This window comes from Lathyrus oleraceus, chromosome 4, assembly GCF_024323335.1.
Source record: "Lathyrus oleraceus cultivar Zhongwan6 chromosome 4, CAAS_Psat_ZW6_1.0, whole genome shotgun sequence".
In the NCBI taxonomy this organism is placed as follows: domain Eukaryota; kingdom Viridiplantae; phylum Streptophyta; class Magnoliopsida; order Fabales; family Fabaceae; genus Lathyrus; species Lathyrus oleraceus.
Window position 1 is genome coordinate 301869000 of NC_066582.1, and position 21443 is coordinate 301890442.

General features: G+C 35.2%; 1 protein-coding gene across 1 annotated transcript; it reads right to left on the bottom strand.

Annotated features, from left to right (window-relative positions):
• Positions 1-17903: 17903 nt before the first annotated feature.
• On the bottom strand, positions 17904-20491 carry LOC127075240 (homeobox-leucine zipper protein ATHB-13). The gene is made up of 3 exons (XM_051016726.1): positions 20091-20491; positions 19455-19831; positions 17904-18549 (listed from the first exon to the last, which is right to left on the bottom strand). The coding sequence occupies exons 1-3, from the start codon at positions 20203-20205 to the stop codon at positions 18181-18183; spliced, it is 861 nt and encodes a 286-aa protein (XP_050872683.1). The 5' UTR covers positions 20206-20491; the 3' UTR covers positions 17904-18180.
• Positions 20492-21443: the final 952 nt, after the last annotated feature.

The window sequence follows — 21443 nt, forward strand, 5'->3', positions numbered from 1 at the left end:
CATCATATATGGATCCCCATGTTCTTTATTTATCATTTTGATCAATAATTCATCAAGATATGGAAGCTTTTTTGCCTTGGAAGCCCTAATTCATCTGGGTATCTTGTGTGACTTCCTTAGTAAGTTTCTTCAACATTTGATCAAATATATAAAGGGATACTTCATTATACATAATTTTATACATATATGATCCTCCATGAGTCCAAGAGATCAAGATAACTTCAAGTTTGCAAGTTGGTTCATGGTGGTTGACCCGAGAAAGTCAATTGGTCAAAACTAGGGCTCACTAGACCCTATATCCTACAATTTTCATCATATAAAAAATGATTCCAAGAGAAACGTTACTCCTTATGACATTCCAAAAAACTTTCATGTTGAGGTCAAAAGCTAGTTTTTCTTGGAAAGTCATTTTTTATGGTGAAAGATTATATGTCATTTTGCCTGTGCCCTAGTTAGGAGGTCAACTTCAAAGGACCATAACTTCCTCAATTTTCATGATATAAAGGACATCCAAGTTTAATGATCAAATTCAAGATGTCTTCTCCAACTTTAATTCTTTGAGAAACTTCAAATTCAACTTGCAAGGGCATGTTCCAAGAGGAAACATTATAGGTCATTTTGGGCCATTACCATTGAACAAGCAATTTTCCTCAACTTCTAAAATGCATAACTCCTTCATGCCAAATCAAATGAAGTAAAATTTGTGACCAAATTTAATAGGTTTAAAAGAGATATAACTTTGATGAAGGAACTTTTTCCAGTTGAAGCCCATAGCAAAAGTTATTTAAGGTGGAAGAAGTGAATATTTGACTTGGTACATAGAAAAATTTCAATTATGTTTGACTTCCCAAACTTCCACCTCAAAATGCATCATGATCCAAGCTTAAAATGGAAAAGTGTTCAAGATAAATAATTTTCCCCTTGATCTCACCTTTCCAAAAAGTCCAAAATCACTTCATTTGGCCAAGGGTTGAATGACTTGCGCATGGCTTTTCTTCAAGGTTCCATTTGGATGAATCTCATTACCATTTCTCAATTCCAAATGCATGGCTTATTGTCACACTTTCAGCATCACTCATGATCAACTTTGGACCTTTTGACATCACTTCATGGGCCTATAACACGCCCATGCATCCATGCAAGTGAGAATTGATATATTTGGCATTTGATTGGAAGAGTGTGGAAATCAATTGTTCAACCTATAAATATATTGCCTCATGCTCAGAATTGAGGACACCTTGCCCAAGCTTTGATCCTGCAACCCTACCCTTCACAATTAGAGGATAAACTTGAAGGTTTTAAATTGAAAATCAAGTTTCAATTTCACTTCTGTTTTGAAGTTGAAACTCCAAGAATCCAAGCCATTCTTTGATCCAATTCATTTCCTATAAGCTTCTGAAGTCAAGTCAAGGCCAATTGGAAGCAAGATCAAGCAAGATTCAAGCTCCTCGAAGGTGATTTTTCAGAAACTTTCTCTCTTAGATTCTCTCTCAATTCTCCATCATTTCAAGTAATTTTTGGTTGGATGAAGTCCTACCAATGTAGGCAACAAGATTGAGTTGCTTTGAGGTCAAATCGAAGCAACTCAGTTCATGATCCTCAAAACTCAAATCCTTGTATCTTTCAATATACTTGGAATTGGAGAAAATTGAGGCCATATTCGAGCTCCTGAGCATTTAAATCCTTTGGATCCATGTCCTTGTTTTTTATTTTAGTGAAGGTTGGTGGTGGACCAGTCCGGTGAGGTCCACTGGAGAAGAAGACCGGAGCCCTAGCTCCGGTGATGTGTTGGCATGCCTCCTGTGAAGGTGAGAAAAACAAGAAAGGGGGGGGTTTGAATTGTTTGAAAAATAAGCGCTTTTTGCAAAATGAAATCACACAATGATTTTATACTGGTTCGCTTATAACACAAAGCTACTCCAGTCCACCCGGCCAAGGTGATTTCGCCTTCAACAAGGACTTAATCCACTAATCTTGAAAGATTACAAACAACCCCTAAGAGAGAAGAAAATCTCTTAGTCCTCTCAAGTCTACAGACTGCAAAGAGTCACTTGAGGAAATCAAATAAAAATTAGATACAAGATGTGTAATCTAGAGTGCTTCTAAGAAAGCAAATATTACAAACTTAAGAACAAATTTTTCACTTTATAAGCAAAAGCTTAGTGAAAAACTTTGAAGAACAAGGATGTTTTTCTTGAGCGTGATATGATTTCAGTATAGTTTTGGCTAGTGATTTCTTGTTTTTTTACTGAATGAGATTTCTTCTCTATTTATAGGAGTTGAAGTAGAGTTGAAGTAGCGTTGAATCTGTTGGATATTGAGATGTAGTTACGCCATTCCATTAATAGCTTCTGCAGTAGACTTTTTCTTTTAGAAGTGACTACTTACCACAATTAGTATCTTCTCTCTTGGAAGTGGAGATTAACGTCTCTTTCTAATTGAGGAAATTCATTTGCAGAACTTTAACTTGGCTTAAACGTTACTTCATCATGATTAACAATTCTGATTAGAGTCTTCGTGTATCTGGAGAATCTTGCTTCTGATGTTATTTCTTGAAAGTTCAGATGGCGCTGATAACTTCCAGAGTTTACAGAAGGCATTAAATCAGAGTCAGAGCTTCTAGACTTTACTTCATATTCAGATGCTTCTGATACTTTGTAGTTTTGTCCAGAGTCAGAGCTTCTTGAATGAGATTCCACTTTTAGATGCTTCTGATACTTGAGATTTTGCATCTGATCTTGTTTTGCATCTGATGACATCATCAGATTTGTTTCTTCTTTCTTTAGAACCCTGCACACTTAGAAACTTTTCGTTAGGGTGCCATTTTTGGTTTCATCCTTTGTTATCATCAAAATCATGGAATCTGTTGTAGAACAATTTTTGTTCTTACAATCTCCCCCTTTTTGATGATGACAAAACAAATAAAATTATCAGATGAAACATGAAAAATATTAGATCAGATAGACAAAAGCTCCCCCTGAGTTAGTACTAGGGAGTTCAGAAGTTCTTACCAGAGCTTTTCAAGTAATGAGATTTCTGAAACTTTCTGCAAATTCTTAAATTTAATGTTAGAGTTATTTAATCAGAGCTATTAATTAATCAGAGCTATTTTTATCAGAACTATTTCTATAATTGTTGCAGAATGCTTAAGGTTTTAGACATAATTTTCATCAGAGCTATTTAATAATTTCTCCCCCTTTTTGGCATAATCAAAAAGGCATAAAAAAAATAAAAAGAATAATAAAGAAAAACATTTCATTAAACAGAAGCACAAAGGCACAAAAGCATGCAAAACATCAGATCCAAGAAAATATCAGAGCTAAAAAGAAGACAGAAGCAAAAACACTAGGCAAGCAAACAAAATAAATCCTAAGTGCCTAAGGGTTCGGAGGTTGAGGAAGTCTCTGAAGCAACATGGCAAACATGTTCTGGATGTTTTCATTCAAGGCATCTTTCTTGTCCATCCTGGCACGAAGCTCATTCTGATCTTTCTTGATCTCTTGCTGATCTTGCTTTATCTCTTTCAGAGTGTTAAGAATCAGAGGGATCGCAGAGGAAGACTCCCCCTGAATCAGAGCCTGCTGAGCTTCAGCTTCAGCAGCAGCTTGGGCTTCTGCATCTGCCTGAGCCTTGGCTTCAGCTTCCCGAATCCTTAGAAGTTCTGCTTCCTTTGCCAGTCGTTCTTCTTCCAACCTCTTTGCTTCTTCTTCAGCTTCCCTAGCCAATCTTTCCTCCTCTAATCTTCTGGCCTCAGCTTCTCTAGCCAGTCTCTCTTGGAGTCTTTCCTCAGAGTCTCTGATGTAGCCATTTCTGACTTGTTCAGAGATACTCTTCAGCCTATAAGACTCAGAGGTCATCCAACTAATGACTCTGTTCCAGTGTGTCCTAACAGATTTAGGATCATCACTAACTTCAGAGTTTCTAGCCAGAGACTTGATCTTCTGGACTGAAGCTTCTGCAACCTGTATAATGGCCTCCTCAAGGGTAGGTATGGTAAGTTCAGGTTCAGGTTCAGGTGAATGAGGTGGAGAGTTTTGAGGGTTGAGATTTAGAGAGTGAGGTTCAGTTTCTGATTCTGGTTGAGGTTCAGATTCTGCTTGAAATTCAGAATCTGGTTCTGGTTGAAGACTGGGGGATGAAGCATAGAGTGGGTTTAGGTCTAATGGGTCAGAGTCTGGTCCAGGTACAGCGGGAATTTTTGGTGGGGTGATATCAGAGGTGATGGGATCAGATGGTTGAGTTTCAGAGGGGAGAGTTGTTGTTTGTTGTGGTGGAAGTGAAGTTTGGAGTGGTGAGGTTACTTCAGATTGTCTTGTGGGTTGTGGAGCGAAATTTTTAGCATAAATTTCAGCTATTGTTGGGGACTTAGGGTCAGAGTGTTCTTGATCAGAGGACTCATGATCAGATAACTCTTGGTCAGAAGAAGGGGAAAGGTAAGGGGGTGATTCATATTCAGAAGATGAGGAAGAAGAAGTGCTTTGGTGGGTTTGTATAGGTTGAGAGGGAGGAATGAAGGTTCTAGCAATGTTTAGAACTGGTGTTGGTTGGGAGGTTCTGGTGATTGAGGGTGGTATTTCAGAGGTGGTATATATTGGTTGTGAAGAGAGAGGGTTAGAGGAAGCCATTATAGATGCAGAGGAGACAGGAGGAATAGACTTACCAGAAGAGACATTCAGAGGTGCTGAAGTTTTGCTGCCAGAAGTTTCTCCAAGTCTGGCTTTCTTTGCTCTCCTTGCCTCAGCAGCTATCTGTTTCTCAGAGACACCTCTCTTGTATCTGACAAGATCTTCTACAGAGTCCAGACAGTCTTCAAGGCGGAAATCAGAAACATCAACACCTTCTTCCAGCATACGATGAAGATAGAGGGCAACAGCGTCTCTGGGCTCATCCTTGAAGAATCTGACCAGGCCATGAGGCATCTTCCTCTGATCTTTTAGACATTCCCAGGACACATCCATAGTGGGCTTGACTCTAATGTCTTTGATGATTCCCATACTCTTCAGGTTTCTGGCATTCAGAGGCTTTCCCACGTCAATTGCCAGATCATCCATACATCTGGTCTTCTCCAGATCATCTACCAAGCCATGCTCAATGAAGACATCAGAGAGCAATCTTCCCAGAGGAATGTAGGATCTGGGCTTCATATTATTCCTCGTTTCTCTGACTGAATCTCTCAGATATCTGAAGAGAAGAGTAGGGAGGTTGATCTTGATACCTTTCTGGATGCAGTACAAAATGCATTTCTGATCTGCATTTATGTAATCTGAAGAGTTGGAGGCTGGACGATGATGGATTGTTCCCAGAATGATCTTCAGCCAAACTCGGAGGTTCTGATGAAGCTCCTTGTTCTTAGAGGGGTTTCCTTCAACATTAGGTTTGAAGATTGTAGGGTTGATGACTTCAGTGATGCGCTTTGACCTTGGAGGAATGTTGTAAATCCTTTTACCTCCACTACTTTCCATATTCAACAGAGAGGCAATGGATCCTTCTGTGATCACTATCTTCACTCCCAGAACAAAAGAAACAATGAACTGGTCATCAGCATCTGCACATCTCCAGAACTCCTTCACCAGAAGAGGGTAGATTGGACCATAAAGCCTGTCGAAGTAGTTTTCCCAACCTTGCTTGCGAAGATCTTCAGTAAGATCAACACCGTTTCTTCTCAAGTTCTCAAAATCTACCAGCGATTCACACAGTACATCCAAACCTTCAAAGGGAGTTGAAAGATGAATGTGTTGTTCACGGTCAAGAATGTGAGGTTCTTTATAAACTGGGGTTGTGGTGACGCTTATAACCGTGGGTGTTTGAGTGTTTGAGGTTTGGGGATTGGAACTAGATTCCACTTGTTGAGAATGGTTGAAGAGTTCTTGTTGTTGAGCGTCCATGTTGATGAAGATGATGGAGATTGAAGAAGATGAAGAACTTGCAGAGAACTTTCAGAGAAGGGTTTAGGGTTTTAGAGTGAGTGAGAGTGATAAGTGTGAAAAGTGAGAGAAAGTGTTTATATACTAAGGGTAAAAACACATGCAAAACGACACACATACCAGCGTTAGCACAAAAACCAAAATAGCACGTTTGGGGGAAAAATGATTACAGCTCATTAATGAATGTCTAATCCCAACAGTAAGCACACTGCTCGAGGAGATTTCAAGCGTTCTGACCTTTGATTTCTTTTGACAGCTGTCTAGAAGTTCTAGGGTTAGACGCATGTTCCCCACGTGTTGATGTATCTGATCTTCAGGAATACCAAAGGATTTCTGAAGATTTCTAACTCAGATATCTTCTTAACTTGGTAGAAGTATCAGAGTCAGAGGCAGAAGTGTATTTGTTTTTATCAGAGTCTCATTTTACATGTTCAGAGCCAAATTTTACTCAGGGCAATTTTTAATGTTCAGATTTTCTAAGATAAAAAGAAATCTATCTTCAGCTAGAGGCTTAGTAAAGATATCTGCCCATTGATGTTCTGTATCAATGAACTTCAGCGTTACTATCCCTTTCTGAACATAGTCTCTAATAAAATGATGTTTTATTTCTATGTGTTTGGCTCTGGAATGTAGAATGGGATTCTTACTTAAACAAATAGCAGCAGTATTATCACAAAAGATAGGAATGTTACTCTCAAATATCTGAAGATCTTCTAGCTGATGCTTCATCCAGAGCATCTGAGTTGTGCACAGTGATGCTGAGATGTATTCTGCTTCTGCAGTTGATAGAGCAATTGTTGACTGTCTTTTGCTAGCCCAGGAGATTAAGTTGTTTCCCAGAAGCTGGCAATTTCCAGAAGTACTTTTTCGTTCTATTCTATCTCCTGCATAATCTGCATCACAATAACCAGAAAGCCTATACTCTGATGTTTTCTCATACATCAGGCCCAGGTTAGGAGTTCCTTTCAGATACTTAAGAATTCTCTTAACAGCTGTTAAATGAGATTCTCTAGGATCTGATTGGAATCTGGCACAAAGACAGACGCTGAAGAGAATATCAGGACGAGTAGCAGTCAGATAGAGAAGAGAGCCTATCATACCTCGATAGAGCTTCTGACAAACCTTGTTGCTTACTTCTTCCTTCTCCAGAATGCAAGTTGGATGCATAGGAGTTTTTGCAGATTTGCATTCAGTCATATCAAACTTCTTCAGAACGTCTTTAATGTACTTGCTTTGATAAATGTACGTGACTTCTGGGGTTTGATTGATTTGAATTCCCAGAAAGAACTTTAGTTCTTGCATTAAACTCATTTCAAATTCTGCCTGCATTAACTTAGAAAATTCTTGGCAAACAGAGATATTAGCAGAACCAAAAATAATATCATCAACATAAATTTGGCATATCATGAGATCATTATTAAGGTTTTTACAGAAGAGTGTAGAATCAACTTTCCCTCTGATAAAATTTTGTTCTAGAAGAAAATTGCTCAGACGTTCATACCAAGCTCTGGGAGCTTGTTTAAGTCCATATAAAGATTTCTTAAGTTTGAAAACATGTTCTGGAAAGTTTGAATTTTCAAAGCCTGGAGGTTGATTAACATACACTTCTTCTGAAATATAACCATTAAGAAATGCACTCTTGACATCCATTTGGTATAATTTGATAGAATGATTAATAGCAAAAGATACAAGAAGACGAATAGATTCTAACCTCGCGACTGGAGCAAAAGTTTCATTATAATCAATACCTTCTTGTTGACTATAACCTTGAGCTACCAGTCATGCTTTGTTTCTGACAACTTCTCCTTTCTCGTTCAGTTTGTTTCTGAAAACCCATCTGGTTCCAATGACATGAGTGCCTCTGGGTTTTGGAACGAGATCCCAGACATCATTCTTGGAGAATTGATCTAACTCTTCTTGCATAGCTGCCACCCAATCGTTATCTTGAAGAGCTTCATCACAGGACGTAGGCTCAATCAGAGACACTAGTCCCAGAGGAATATCTTCAGAAGTTCTGAAGGTAGATCTGGTTCTAACAGGTTCATCTTTGTTTCCCAAGATCAAATCTTCAGATACGTTAATGCGACTTTTAACTTTCCTTGGAATTTCTGGAGATTTAATTTCTTCAGAGTCTGGAGTGACAGTTGCTTCTGGAGTTTTCTCAGATTCTACCAGAGTGATCTCTAAATCTGCAAACTTTTCAACTAGCTTTGACTTTTCAGGGTCAAGCTTATCATCAAATCTAACATGAATTGATTCCTCCACAATTTTGGTTTCTGTGTTGTATACTCTATAGCCTTTAGAGCGTTCTGAGTATCCTAACATAGTACCTTTCTGTGCTTTGGAATCAAACTTGTTCAGATGTTCTTTAGTATTTAATATAAAACAAATGCATCCAAAAGGATGAAAATAGGAAATGTTGGGTTTTCTTCCCTTACACAGTTCATAGGGAGTCTTATCCAGAATAGGTCTAATAGAGATTCTATTCTGAATGTAACACGCTGTATTTACAGCTTCTGCCCAAAAGTGCTTTGCTACATTTGTTTCATTGATCATGGTTCTGGCCATTTCTTGGAGTGTCCTATTCTTCCTCTCTACAACTCCATTTTGTTGTGGAGTTCTAGGGCAGGAGAAATCATGGGATATTCCATTAGAATCAAATAATTCTTCAAAATCTTTATTTTCAAATTCTCCACCATGATCACTTCTGACTCTAACAATTTTAGAGTCAAATTCTTTTTGCACTTTAGAACAGAAACTGGTGAATACAGAGTGAGACTCACTCTTGTGCTTTAGGAATTTTACCCATGTCCAGCGGCTGTAATCATCAACGATTACTAGTCCATACTTCTTTCCATTGACTGATGCTGTTTTCACAGGACCAAATAAGTCAATGTGAAGAAGCTCCAGAGGCTTAGAGGTAGAAACAACATTTTTCTTTTTAAAAGATGTTTTTGAAAACTTTCCTTTTTGACAAGCTTCACACAGAGCATCTGAAGAAAACTTCAGTTTAGGTAAGCCTCTGACTAACTCAAGTTTAGTTAGCTGAGAAAGTTTTCTCATGCTAATGTGGCCTAAGCGTCTATGCCATACCCATTGCTCTTCGTGAACTGACATTAAACATTTAACATTTTGATCTTTTAAATCAGAAAGATTTATTTTATAAATGTTGTTTTTCCTCTTGCCTGTGAAAAGGACAGAGCCATCGTTCTGACTAATGGCTTTACACGTTTTTTGATTAAAGATTACATCATAACCATTATCACTTAATTGACTTATGGATAACAAGTTATGCATTAATCCTTCTACATAAAGAACATCAGATATAGAGGGAAGAGTACCGTTACCAATAGTTCCGGAGCCTCTGATCCTTCCTTTCTGATCTCCTCCGAAGCCTACAAATCCAGCGTCTTTAAGTTCCAGGCTTTGGAACATAGACTTTCTTCCCGTCATATGTCGCGAGCATCCAGAGTCCAGGTACCATGACTGGTGTTTGAACTTTGCTGCATAGGATATCTGCAACATAGATAATCTTATCTTTCGGTACCCAGAATCTCTTGGGTCCTTTTAGATTAGTTTTCCCAGAGTTTCTCACAACTTTGGGTCTTCTAGCATTTTTAAATTTGTGTTCTTGTGTGTGTGTGTAGTGGTATGAAAAAGGAGATTTAATTTGATCACTTGTAGAGGGTTTATCTTTCTCAGAATCATAACCAATTCCCCTTTTATTATTCTGACTTACTCCATAAATCATGGATGCCATAATACTCCTATCTATCCCATTCTTCAGAAATTTTTGAAAGGCTTCTTCATATTTATAAATAATTTCATTTGAAGTTTGTGGTGCTTGAGACAACGTTTCTTCCAATTCTAAGCTTTTTGTTTTAGCTCCATCTCTTTCTATCATTAGAGATCTGATAGTATCATCTCTTGCTAGAATTGTTGTCTCAAGTCTACTACATACTTCAGATTTTGCTTTAAGAAGGTCTTTAATGTCTTTAATTTTTTGTTTTAATTTCTGAAGAGAGGTAAGAGTTTCTGATAAACATGATTCTAAGTCAGATCTAGAAAGTTCAGAAAATACCTCTTCAGATTCTTCATCTGAGCTGCTGGATGTGGTAGCCATAAATGCTACGTTGGCTTGTTCATCAGAGTCAGATTCTGATGATCCTGATTCACTATCGTCCCAGGTGGCCATTAATCCTTTCTTTGTTCTGAAGGTATTCTTCTTGAAGCTTTCTTTTCTAGGGTTATCTTTCTTCAGCTTGGGGCATTCATTTCTGTAATGACCTGTTTCTTTACATTCAAAACAGGTAATATCTTTATTAGGTTTACCTTTTGAAGTTGACTCTGATCGATCCCCTCTGGGTCTTGATCTTCTGAAGTTGTTGTTGTTCCTTCTTTTCCAGAGTTGCTTAACTCTTCTGGTTAGTAAGGACAGTTCTTCTTCATCATCAGAGTCTTCAGATTCAGAGTCATCAGTGTCTGCAGTTTCTGCTTGAAGGGCTTTGGTTCTGTCTGACTTCCGTCTTTCAGGTCTGGACTTCAGCGCCACTGACTTGTTCCTTTTCTGAGGCTCATCCTCCTCTAGTTCTATCTCATGGCTTCTGAGAGAACTAACAAGTTCTTCAAGGCTGATATTGTTCAGATCCTTTGATAACTTCAGAGCAGTAACCATTGGTCTCCATTTCTTTGGCAGACTTCTGACAATCTTCTTAACATGATCTGCAGTCGTGTATCCTTTGTCTAGCACTTTAAGACCTGCAATAAGAGTTTGGAATCTGGAAAACATAGCTTCTATAGCTTCGTCATCTTCCATCTTGAAAGCTTCATATTTCTGGATCAGCGCCAGAGCCTTCGTCTCCTTGACTTGGGAGTTTCCTTCATGGGTCATCTTCAGAGAGTCAAGTATATCTTTAGCCGTCTCTCTGTTGGTGATCTTTTCGTATTCGTTGTATGATATAGCATTTAGAAGTATTGTTCTGGCCTTGTGGTGATTCTTGAAAACACGTTTCTGATCTTCTGACATTTTGCTTCTGGGAACTTCAACTCCATTTAAGATTGGAGGTTTGTATCCATCTGTGACAATGTCCCAGAGGTCAGCATCATAACCCAGAAAAAAACTTTCGATTCTATCTTTCCAGTAATCAAACTTTTCTCCATCAAAAACAGGAGGCTTGGCATTGTAAGAATCTTTCTCATTTGAGTGGGCCATTGTTTTTCTCGTACTGGATCTCTCTACACGGTTAAGTGTTTGATTAGAAAATCAATAACAGAGCCGGAGCTCTGATACCAATTGAAGGTGAGAAAAACAAGAAAGGGGGGGGGTTTGAATTGTTTGAAAAATAAGCGCTTTTTGCAAAATGAAATCACACAATGATTTTATACTGGTTCGCTTATAACACAAAGCTACTCCAGTCCACCCGGCCAAGGTGATTTCGCCTTCAACAAGGACTTAATCCACTAATCTTGAAAGATTACAAACAACCCCTAAGAGAGAAGAAAATCTCTTAGTCCTCTCAAGTCTACAGACTGCAAAGAGTCACTTGAGGAAATCAAATAAAAATTAGATACAAGATGTGTAATCTAGAGTGCTTCTAAGAAAGCAAATATTACAAACTTAAGAACAAATTTTTCACTTTATAAGCAAAAGCTTAGTGAAAAACTTTGAAGAACAAGGATGTTTTTCTTGAGCGTGATATGATTTCAGTATAGTTTTGGCTAGTGATTTCTTGTTTTTTTACTGAATGAGATTTCTTCTCTATTTATAGGAGTTGAAGTAGAGTTGAAGTAGCGTTGAATCTGTTGGATATTGAGATGTAGTTACGCCATTCCATTAATAGCTTCTGCAGTAGACTTTTTCTTTTAGAAGTGACTACTTACCACAATTAGTATCTTCTCTCTTGGAAGTGGAGATTAACGTCTCTTTCTAATTGAGGAAATTCATTTGCAGAACTTTAACTTGGCTTAAACGTTACTTCATCATGATTAACAATTCTGATTAGAGTCTTCGTGTATCTGGAGAATCTTGCTTCTGATGTTATTTCTTGAAAGTTCAGATGGCGCTGATAACTTCCAGAGTTTACAGAAGGCATTAAATCAGAGTCAGAGCTTCTAGACTTTACTTCATATTCAGATGCTTCTGATACTTTGTAGTTTTGTCCAGAGTCAGAGCTTCTTGAATGAGATTCCACTTTTAGATGCTTCTGATACTTGAGATTTTGCATCTGATCTTGTTTTGCATCTGATGACATCATCAGATTTGTTTCTTCTTTCTTTAGAACCCTGCACACTTAGAAACTTTTCGTTAGGGTGCCATTTTTGGTTTCATCCTTTGTTATCATCAAAATCATGGAATCTGTTGTAGAACAATTTTTGTTCTTACATCCTGACCATCTGATCATGTTAATTTGTTTTAATTTGAGCCATTCCTTTTAAATACCACGTGTGTCTTGCATTGACTAGAGTCCACCATAGATAACACACGCTTGGCCATCACATCTGCCACATCAATTAATGAGGAAGATCTGATGGGCCTTGTATTTTGCTTTTTATTTTAATTTCTGATTTTCTTTTAATTGCTCCTATTTTATTTGATTCATAGAAATTTCATTTTTTTTATCCAAATAATATGGGACTTTCACCAAAAATCTTTAAATATTTTCATCTTTCATATTCTGAATTAAAATTATTTTTTGGATTAATTTTGATATTTTTCATGAATTAAATTTTTGTGTGCATATTTTTAATTGTTTAAAAATACTTCTGACTTTTCAAAAATAGTGAATTTTTTTGCCTAAGGTCCTTTGACCTTGTTTGACCTAGGATAAATCCCTTGGCCATTTATTTGGTGTTTTAAAGAGATTTTAGGTTTTGACCAAATTAAAATATATTTTAATTCATTTTTAAATTGATTTTTAATTGATTAAATGTTTAAAAATATTGTTGAGCCATTTTTATGGCCTTGAGATGTTTTACTTCCTGTTTGGGCCTTGGTCAAGGTTCATTTTACTTTTGTTGGATCAAAACCATTGAATTTAGGGGATTGATGAAATATACATTTCATCTCCCAAAATGAATGAATGGTTTTGATTTGATGAAATTCCTCCCATGATCAATTTGTGTTTCTATCTCCCCCTCCCTCTTCATCTTCGTCCCTATTCTTTCCCATTCCCTCATTTGACCAATGAAATCTCTAATGTATAAAGGCTAATTGATTCATCAATGACCTTCTGTCAGATGAATCAATACAAGCATGATTGAGATAGGTCCCTCCCTCTTGATCTTTTCTTTTAGTGTGTGGTATGTTTTAGGAGTTTGGTTCTTCATACCAAATCTCTAACATGCATTAACACCTACATTTTTATTGCCCTGCCTCAGATAGTTGTCCTTCTATATAAGTCCAATTAGGATTGCTTAATTTAACCCTCAAGGCATAACATTCTAGTAAGTGAGATTGTAAGTCTCCCATTCTTCATGGCATTGTGTGGAGACTTGACCTTTTTTCCTTTTATGAGAGCTAGTGGCATACTTGTTGAATTATCCAAGTTGGAGCCCTTCTCATGGAAGATGTCTTGGTTTAAGGATTCATACTTGTGAATGAATGGTTGAGTGTTCTCCAAAGAGTGACTTAATCAATTAAAAATCACCACTAACACTTGACTAACTTTTGACTAACATTTGATTAACTCTTGTTAATATTTCTTTACTTTCAAGTCATTTACTTTATACAATTTAAATTTCAGTCATTTATCATTCATTGCCATTTACATTTCATATAACTTGTTTATGTTTATGTCATTTTCGCTTTGCTCATTTGAGCCATATCTTGTGATTGTATATATTTATTTGTGTGTTTTGATTTTGTTTGTGGTCTTAGGACCTTAAAATACTTAATAACAACAAAAACACTAAAAAAACATTTGTTGGACTGTTGAACTTGATCTGAACTTTTGGACTTAGGATTAGACAACATTCCCTATGCAAAAGGACTTGGCCAATGCCAACATTTTGAGACTGAGCCTTCATCTGATGCAAGCCTTGGAATTGGTTTGAATCCATCTGTTACTCTGTCTTTGTGCTTAATTGTTATTTTGATCATGTGTCTGATGTTTTGTTCTGAGTTGATCAAGGAATATTTCATCTGATACATTGGAAGACAAATAAGACTGCTAGGTATGGGAATTGCTTGCTTGGATGTGGCTATCTTTATTTGATGCCTTGATTTTCATGATGTCTAGATAGTGTTCATTGCTTATTGATTATTGTTTGATTAAAGTACAAGGGAAAATGGGTTTCTATATGACATTCTTGTTTGTTGGATTGCATCCCATTGGTCAGATCTTTTCAACCCTTAACTTTTAAATTTGTGCTTAGGATAGTCTCTTCATCTCCTCCCACTTCTTAAATTTCAAAATATCTCCCTCTTTTCAAAAACTTCTTTGCCTATGATTTCAAACTTAGACTTTGTTTTAATAACTAGAAACTTTGGTCTTATGTCATTGAATTTTCAAACCTTTTCTTAAATCAAACTGGTAAATAAACTTAATCATATTGACTTAAAATTTCAAAAGATAAAAAGAACTAACAACCCCATTCAAACTTTTGGCTCTTTGTTCCCTTTTATTATTAAACCTTTTGTTAAAAGTAACTCACCAACTTATTTGAAATTTTTACCACGAACTACGAGGTTTTGATCCCTCATTTTTATGTTGGTACGTAGACACAAGTCTGAAGGTCTTGTCAAACACAAAAATATAATCAATGAATTCTTTTCTCATCTCCACACTCTATTTTTCTCAAACATCTTTTATACCAACACACATATGCACACATAAAAAGGGCTCCCTATGAGTACCTAGGATACTTTGGGTGCTAACACCTTCCCTCTGTGTAACCAACCCCCTCACTTGTAATCTCTGGCATTTTATTAGTTTTGATTTGAAAACTTCTTATCTTTGGGTTTTGTTCGTACTTTTTCCTTTTTCTTTGGAAACAATAAAAGCGCGGTGACGACTCTGATTTTATTGACGTTAAGCTTATCGATAGCTTGATGATCATGAATTTACCGCTACAATGACGTCCTATACACCCTTATCAACCGAGTTGATATGGATACACATACAAGCTTTTTAGTAGCCATAGTTTTCACCAGTAAAATTAGGCGCTCCATTATACGCCCCTTTAGGTTAGGTAGCCATTTTCTAATAAGCGAATATTGAAACACAAAATTAACCGGAGCTTTGATACCACTTTTTAGATAAAGGCGACTTATCTAGAGAGGGTGTGAATATATCCAAGGTTAAAAAAAGTTACAAAAATTGTTTTGAAAATTTTAACGGTTAACGGAAGTGACCTGAATCAAATCGTCTAAACCTAACTGCTATCGAGAAGCTCGGATATACGTATATGAAAACCAATTGATGATAATTATAGATAAATCAATTAATATGTTGAAAAATCGTTTAAATGATATAGCTAAAGGTGGAGGTTATTTCCAATGACAAAACACAAAAACATAATTGAGGCAAATTATCGAACAACTTATGTGCAATTAATTTTGTTTATAACTTTCTATGGTTTTGTTGATTTGAAAAAACAACTACAATCTAATGGATTGTAATCAACACAACATAACCATTTTCAAAATGTCTACAACAACAGTTTAACCAAACATATTGATCGCACAATCTACGAATTCAACAATTTGAAAATGAAAAGTAAAAGATATATATATATATATATATATATATATATATATATATATATATATATATATATATATATATATATATATATATATATAGAGAGAGAGAGAGAGAGAGAGTACACAAAGATTTATTTAGGCAATTCACATATTGTCCTCGTTATGGTTACGTCTGCCCCCAATTCCAAATGGAATTGAGATATCAATCTTACTTTACTAAAGTGGTTTTACAAGAGAAATGTAGCAATACAACCCAACAAACCCTATGTTCGATGTTGATTCTAACACTTTCTCTTCCTTGATCTTAACCTCGATCAAAAATCCAATAATTCCAATTGATCATGTGGTTATCACTACTCCTTCGACCACACCCACCTGTCTTCGAAGCTTTCACTCGGCAGAATCGAATTGCGAATTATTATGACCCAAGATTTTCAAACGACCCTCCGGTTATCGCTACTCCTTCGACTAAATCCACCGTTCTTTGAAGCATTCCCTCGGGTGAATCAGATTGTGAAATATTGTGCAAAACCCCCCAAATCTACACCGATCATGGAGTACAAACCCTAATTGGTTTTTCCCGATGAAAACCCCCAAAGAATCTCAACCCAATCGTACAAATTGCACCAACCTAAATTGGACGTTATCAACTCTAAACCTTGATACAACACAACAAGAATGGTTATGTGTAATTGTAATGCATATGCAAAGTGAGATTGAAGATGATGAGATTTTCCTTTGTATCTTTCAGATTTTCAATTGCTTGAAATGATACATGTATGAAGTATTTATATGTGTGTAAGTTGGAGGCAAAAAGAATGCAAAAGATTTTTAAAAAATCATTAATTTTTTTGAAAAAATACATCGTATGTGTCAACCTATGTAAGTCATGTGTCGACACATTCGAAGTATGTGTCGACTCATAGAAGAATTTTCTTTTCTATGTGTCGATCTGAAACCCCTCAAAAATTAACATATTAAACAGGCGCTACAGACTTTAAAACTCATCAACATGTGTCGACTCATACAACATATGTGTCGACACATAAGCTAGTGTCTTGCATAAAAATACATTTTTGTCATGTAGAATCATTTCTAACATTTTCTAAATCATTTCCAAAATATTTTTCCGCATGCTAAGATGCACATTAAGATTAAGAGGATATCTTCAAATATACATAAACGTTAAAGTATTCAAATTTTTACATCATACAAAATACATCTAACGGAAAGTTGTATTACAGTTAGATGATTGTTATTGCTTTGTCTTAATTAATCTTTGATTTGTAGATAAGATGAAATGTTATAAGATAATGCTTCATATGAAAAGACGCATAGGGTTGCCCCCTTCTACGATCGCGCTGCTGCCAAGAAGACTGCCGGAGGAATCCTTCATACGGGGTCCCCCGATGGTCTCGCTGCTGCCAAGCGCCGAACACGGCTGTATTAGTTAAATTATGAATTAACTTCTAATCTTGATGAAACAAATGTCCACAAAACTCTCCTGTTGATCCAATTTCTCTATTTCCCACATAAAGGAAAAACAAAGAGATATATGGTAAAGACGCAAAACGAAAGGCGATGACAAGTGACTTCACATGAAAACAGTGAATCAAGACTAAACTGATCCATTTCCCCGCTCCTTTGTTTGTCATGAAACAAGAAATTATTCGACAACGTCTCATTCACGAGAATATGACCATTTCCAACTCTCTTTGTTTCATTCCAACATTTTTTTTCTCCATCTCCTTGTCTTTTTCCCTCTCTTGAAATCCGAGCTTGATTCCTTTTTCCCTTTTTTATCCGCACTTTTGTCAATTTCCACTGGATTTTCTTCACCCTTTCAACCTATTCATGATGTTGATATCACCATAAAATATTCTTTACATTCTACCTCTTTCTTTTATTAGCTAATTCTTTACCTCTAGGCTAAAATATTTCCTCTAATAATAGTACTATTGTTTTGATTCAAAAGCAAGCAACAATTATTGAATTTTAAAAAATATGTAACAAGAGAATCTCTCTTTATTTCTGTGGGCCATTCTATAATTGCATGCAATCAGACACCAACTAGTACTATTTCATATTTTATTGTAAATTTTCTCCATCATCCATAACTATCAAATTTTCAACATATCCTGTCACATTATAATCAATCAAATGCATAGAAGAACTGAACCCTTCTATTCTTTTATATAAAATATTTCAACTCCGGAAAACCAGCTCAATTCAAAGTATAGCGAAATATCAAATTCAAATCTGCAATATTTCACTAATTACTGGAAAGAATATATATATTTCAACTTCTACTTGAAAAATTATGCTTGATATATATCCTATTTTATACATCAAGTTCACCAAAACAAAGTTTATAACTTTCGCAACTGAATAAATCGACAGTAAATTCGACAAAATTACAGCGACACTGTGATTTTATTAAAAGTTCATAGCGTATTTTTGTCAAAATCACTACGACATAAAGTCGTTGTTTATCCGAACATGCGCGAGTATGATAATCAAGAAAATTTTAAATCTGAAAACTCTTTTATTTGATCAATTGAAGTGTTGTTGCTCCAACCATGGCCATAATCCAGATTGATCATCAATGGCAGAAAACATGTTACTCAAACTCTCTTCTTTAACCATGTGATCAATCTTTTGGCACTGATTAATGTCTTGTCTTGTCGAATTGGTTTGAAAGAGTTGATGAGGAACTAGTGTTGGTCTAGAAGAAGATGGAAAGAGGTTTATGCTTGTTTGTTGTTGAGTGGATAAAGGACTATCAATAGCTGTTTGTGTCGTCCTTGTTGAAATATCCAACTTGATTTCTGAACTGTTTTCACTTCTGTTGCTGCTTGATCCTTCTGTTTCTTTGTTTAGGTTGATTGATTCTGTTGGTTCTCTATTTTTCAGTGCCAATATCTGAAAAACATTGGAAAACGGTAAAATAAGTAAGTTACAAGGTAAAAAAGCTTTTTTTTCTGCTTGGAGTGTAAAGTTAAAGGTGATGAATCACATGATTTTAGTGTTTTTGTACAAAGTGAGGAAACCATGCAAGAGAAACATGTCATTGATAGACAGTATCTTTATAATGATACAGAGAAAAAAAGCAGCTTTTGGAAAAAGTTGTTACTAATGGGTGAAATTGATGAAAGAAAAAATAAAGGTGATCTGAAAATTGAAATTTCTTTTATATTAAAAAAGAAAAATTTAAATTTCTTTTAAATAACTCTAGGGGCCACTTGGCTTAATGATATTGATTATTGATTAGGGTCTTTTTGCAGTAGTTTCTTATTCATTGTAAACATAGTTAATAACAGGATCAATATCAGCATCTTTCATACTGATTTATCGCATTCGTTTTTGTAGTAACAAACTGTTTCTCAGAAACTTGCTGCTCAATCATGATTTCAAGCTTTATTTACATAATCAAAACAATCTCATCTTATCTAATATAGCACAAATTTAACATCTCTTTAATCCTAATTTATAATCATGGTATTAATTTAAAATCAAAACAATCTCATCTTATCGAATATAGCACAAATTTAACATCTCTTCAATCCTATTTTATAATCATGGTAATAATTGAAAATCAAAACACAAACATTAATTATATATGATTTTATATATGTTTTTATCTCTTTTTCTACTATACCAACCTTCTTTTAAAAAGTTAACATAAAACAAAACAAATCATTTAAGCCATCATCAAACTGGATCATAAATATCTATAAGTTGAGATTGAGCTCTAATCGCTTTGATTCGTTAAGAGAGTATTATATCATCATGAATAATTAATTAAGAAGAGAATTTACAACACAAACCTCTGACTGAAGCTTCTGGTTCTGAGCTTGAAGTGCATCATTATCAGCCTTAACAGAATCATATTGTCTTTTAAGAACATCATAGTCTTTCTCCAACTGTTTTGTCTTCCATCTAGCCCTTCTGTTTTGAAACCATATAGCAATTTGTCTTGGTTGAAGTCCAAGAGCCCTTGCAAGCTGCATTTTCCTCTCAGGTTCAAGCTTGTTTCCTAACTCAAAGCTTTTCTCAAGGGTCTTCACTTGTTCCATGTTAAGCCTTCTCTTCTTCTCCCCTAACTGCGATCCGTCGTCCGATAATTCTTCTTCCACATTCGCTTCTTCTCCGAGTTCTATCCCGGAAAACGACATAGATCTCTTTCCCAAAAAGGATACTCCTCCTACAACAACAACAACAACATTTAAAACATGATATATATTAACTTAATAGTAATACCATAAATAAAGGATGGCGACCGGGATCTGGGCCACGACCTAATAGTTTTTAATGTTAAACAACATAATTGATTGGGGTTGCATCAGTTGCATTTGACTGTAATTCTCTAAAATATTAAGAACTCTGATGCGACCGCGACCGTTAATTAAAACCCAGATTACACTAGGTTGATTTTATGCGAGTGTTATAGAGAGAGAGGGTACCATGGTAATCTTGAGGTGCGCATGAGGTTATAATTGAGTTGAGTGAAGGTGGAGGTTGATGATGGTCATCTTGATGAGAAGTTTGAAGCATGAAATTTGATGGAAAGAAAGCCATATCATTGCAAGCCAAAAATTCTACTAATCTTTCTTCAATAGCTATATCACAAATGAAGATTGATCCTTGCTATTGTTTCTCTCTCTCTCTAGGTGCATATTTGGAAAGGAACTATCAAAAACATGTTCTTGAAAACTGAAAGAGGATGCACAAATTAATCTTGAAAATATTATTCTATTAAAAAGTGAATATTTTTTTAGAGGAGAGGGTAGAGTGAGGGAAAGAAGAAGAGATGTTTGAATCTATATGTTTCTATACATCACCTTCAATATATATCACTCTTTTTTTTTCTTATTATATGTAAAGTTGCTAATGTTAAATTAAAAGAAAGAGATAGAGAGAGAGAAAAGAAACTCTAATTTGTTTTATCTTCTATATACATGAAAAAGAAAAACAGCTAGGTTTGCTTTATTTTTAGAATGAATATACATGTTGGTTATTAGATGTCAAAGTGGCATTTAGCATTTGGAAAAAAGAAATAAAGAAAAAATAATAATTTTTTAATTAATAAAAATAATTTTTAAAAATTATAGCTTCTCTGTATCAATCTGTCTAATATTCCATTGAAGTGAGTGCATGTGTAAGTTGCAATTATTTTCCTAATGATAAATAAGTTTCTCACTTAGGAGACAAAGATGTGGGGTTTTACTTTACTAATAAAGTTGTCTTTAAATATAGTTATAGAAATTTAATTGCATGTCCTTGATTCCATTATTAATGGCCAGGAAATAGAGATTCATATAATATTATGGTTATTTAATTTAATCTATAGTGAATTTTGGATTTTAAAAAAAATAGTACTGTTATTAATAATTTTTTTCATTAAAGTAAATATTATAAACAAATGGCAGTAGATGGGGCAGGTGTTTTTACTGTTGGAAAAAGAAAGTTATTACCTGGTTTGGTGATAAAATCCATTTTGATGTTTGTTAGAAATATATATTTTAAAGGATAAAAAATTATTTGATACATCAATGAAAAGCACCACTTGAGTTTTTTTTAATGTCTATTTTTAAAAAAGAATAAAAGTCATGTGCCATATGAATAGTTTAACGAATTTATGACTAGAAATTTTTCCTTAAAAATATATATTCAATATTTGTCAAAGTAATAATCATATCATTTTTTTTAAAAAATATAAATTTTTCCTTTTTTAATTATTTAAACAAAATCCTAAAATGTAGTTTTGAAAATTCTTTTAAAATAAATAGAAGGCATTGTTGGATTAAGTGGTTAAT

Coding starts and splice junctions, on each gene's coding strand:
- LOC127075240 (XM_051016726.1), bottom strand. CDS start 20,205: ATGGCTTTCTTTCCATCAAATTTCATGCTTCAAACTTCTCATCAAGAT. Junction 19,832..20,090: donor CGCACCTCAAGATTACCATG/GTACCCTCTCTC, acceptor TTGTTGTTGTAG/GAGGAGTATCCTTTTTGGGA. Junction 18,550..19,454: donor ACCAGAAGCTTCAGTCAGAG/GTTTGTGTTGTA, acceptor AATGTTTTTCAG/ATATTGGCACTGAAAAATAG.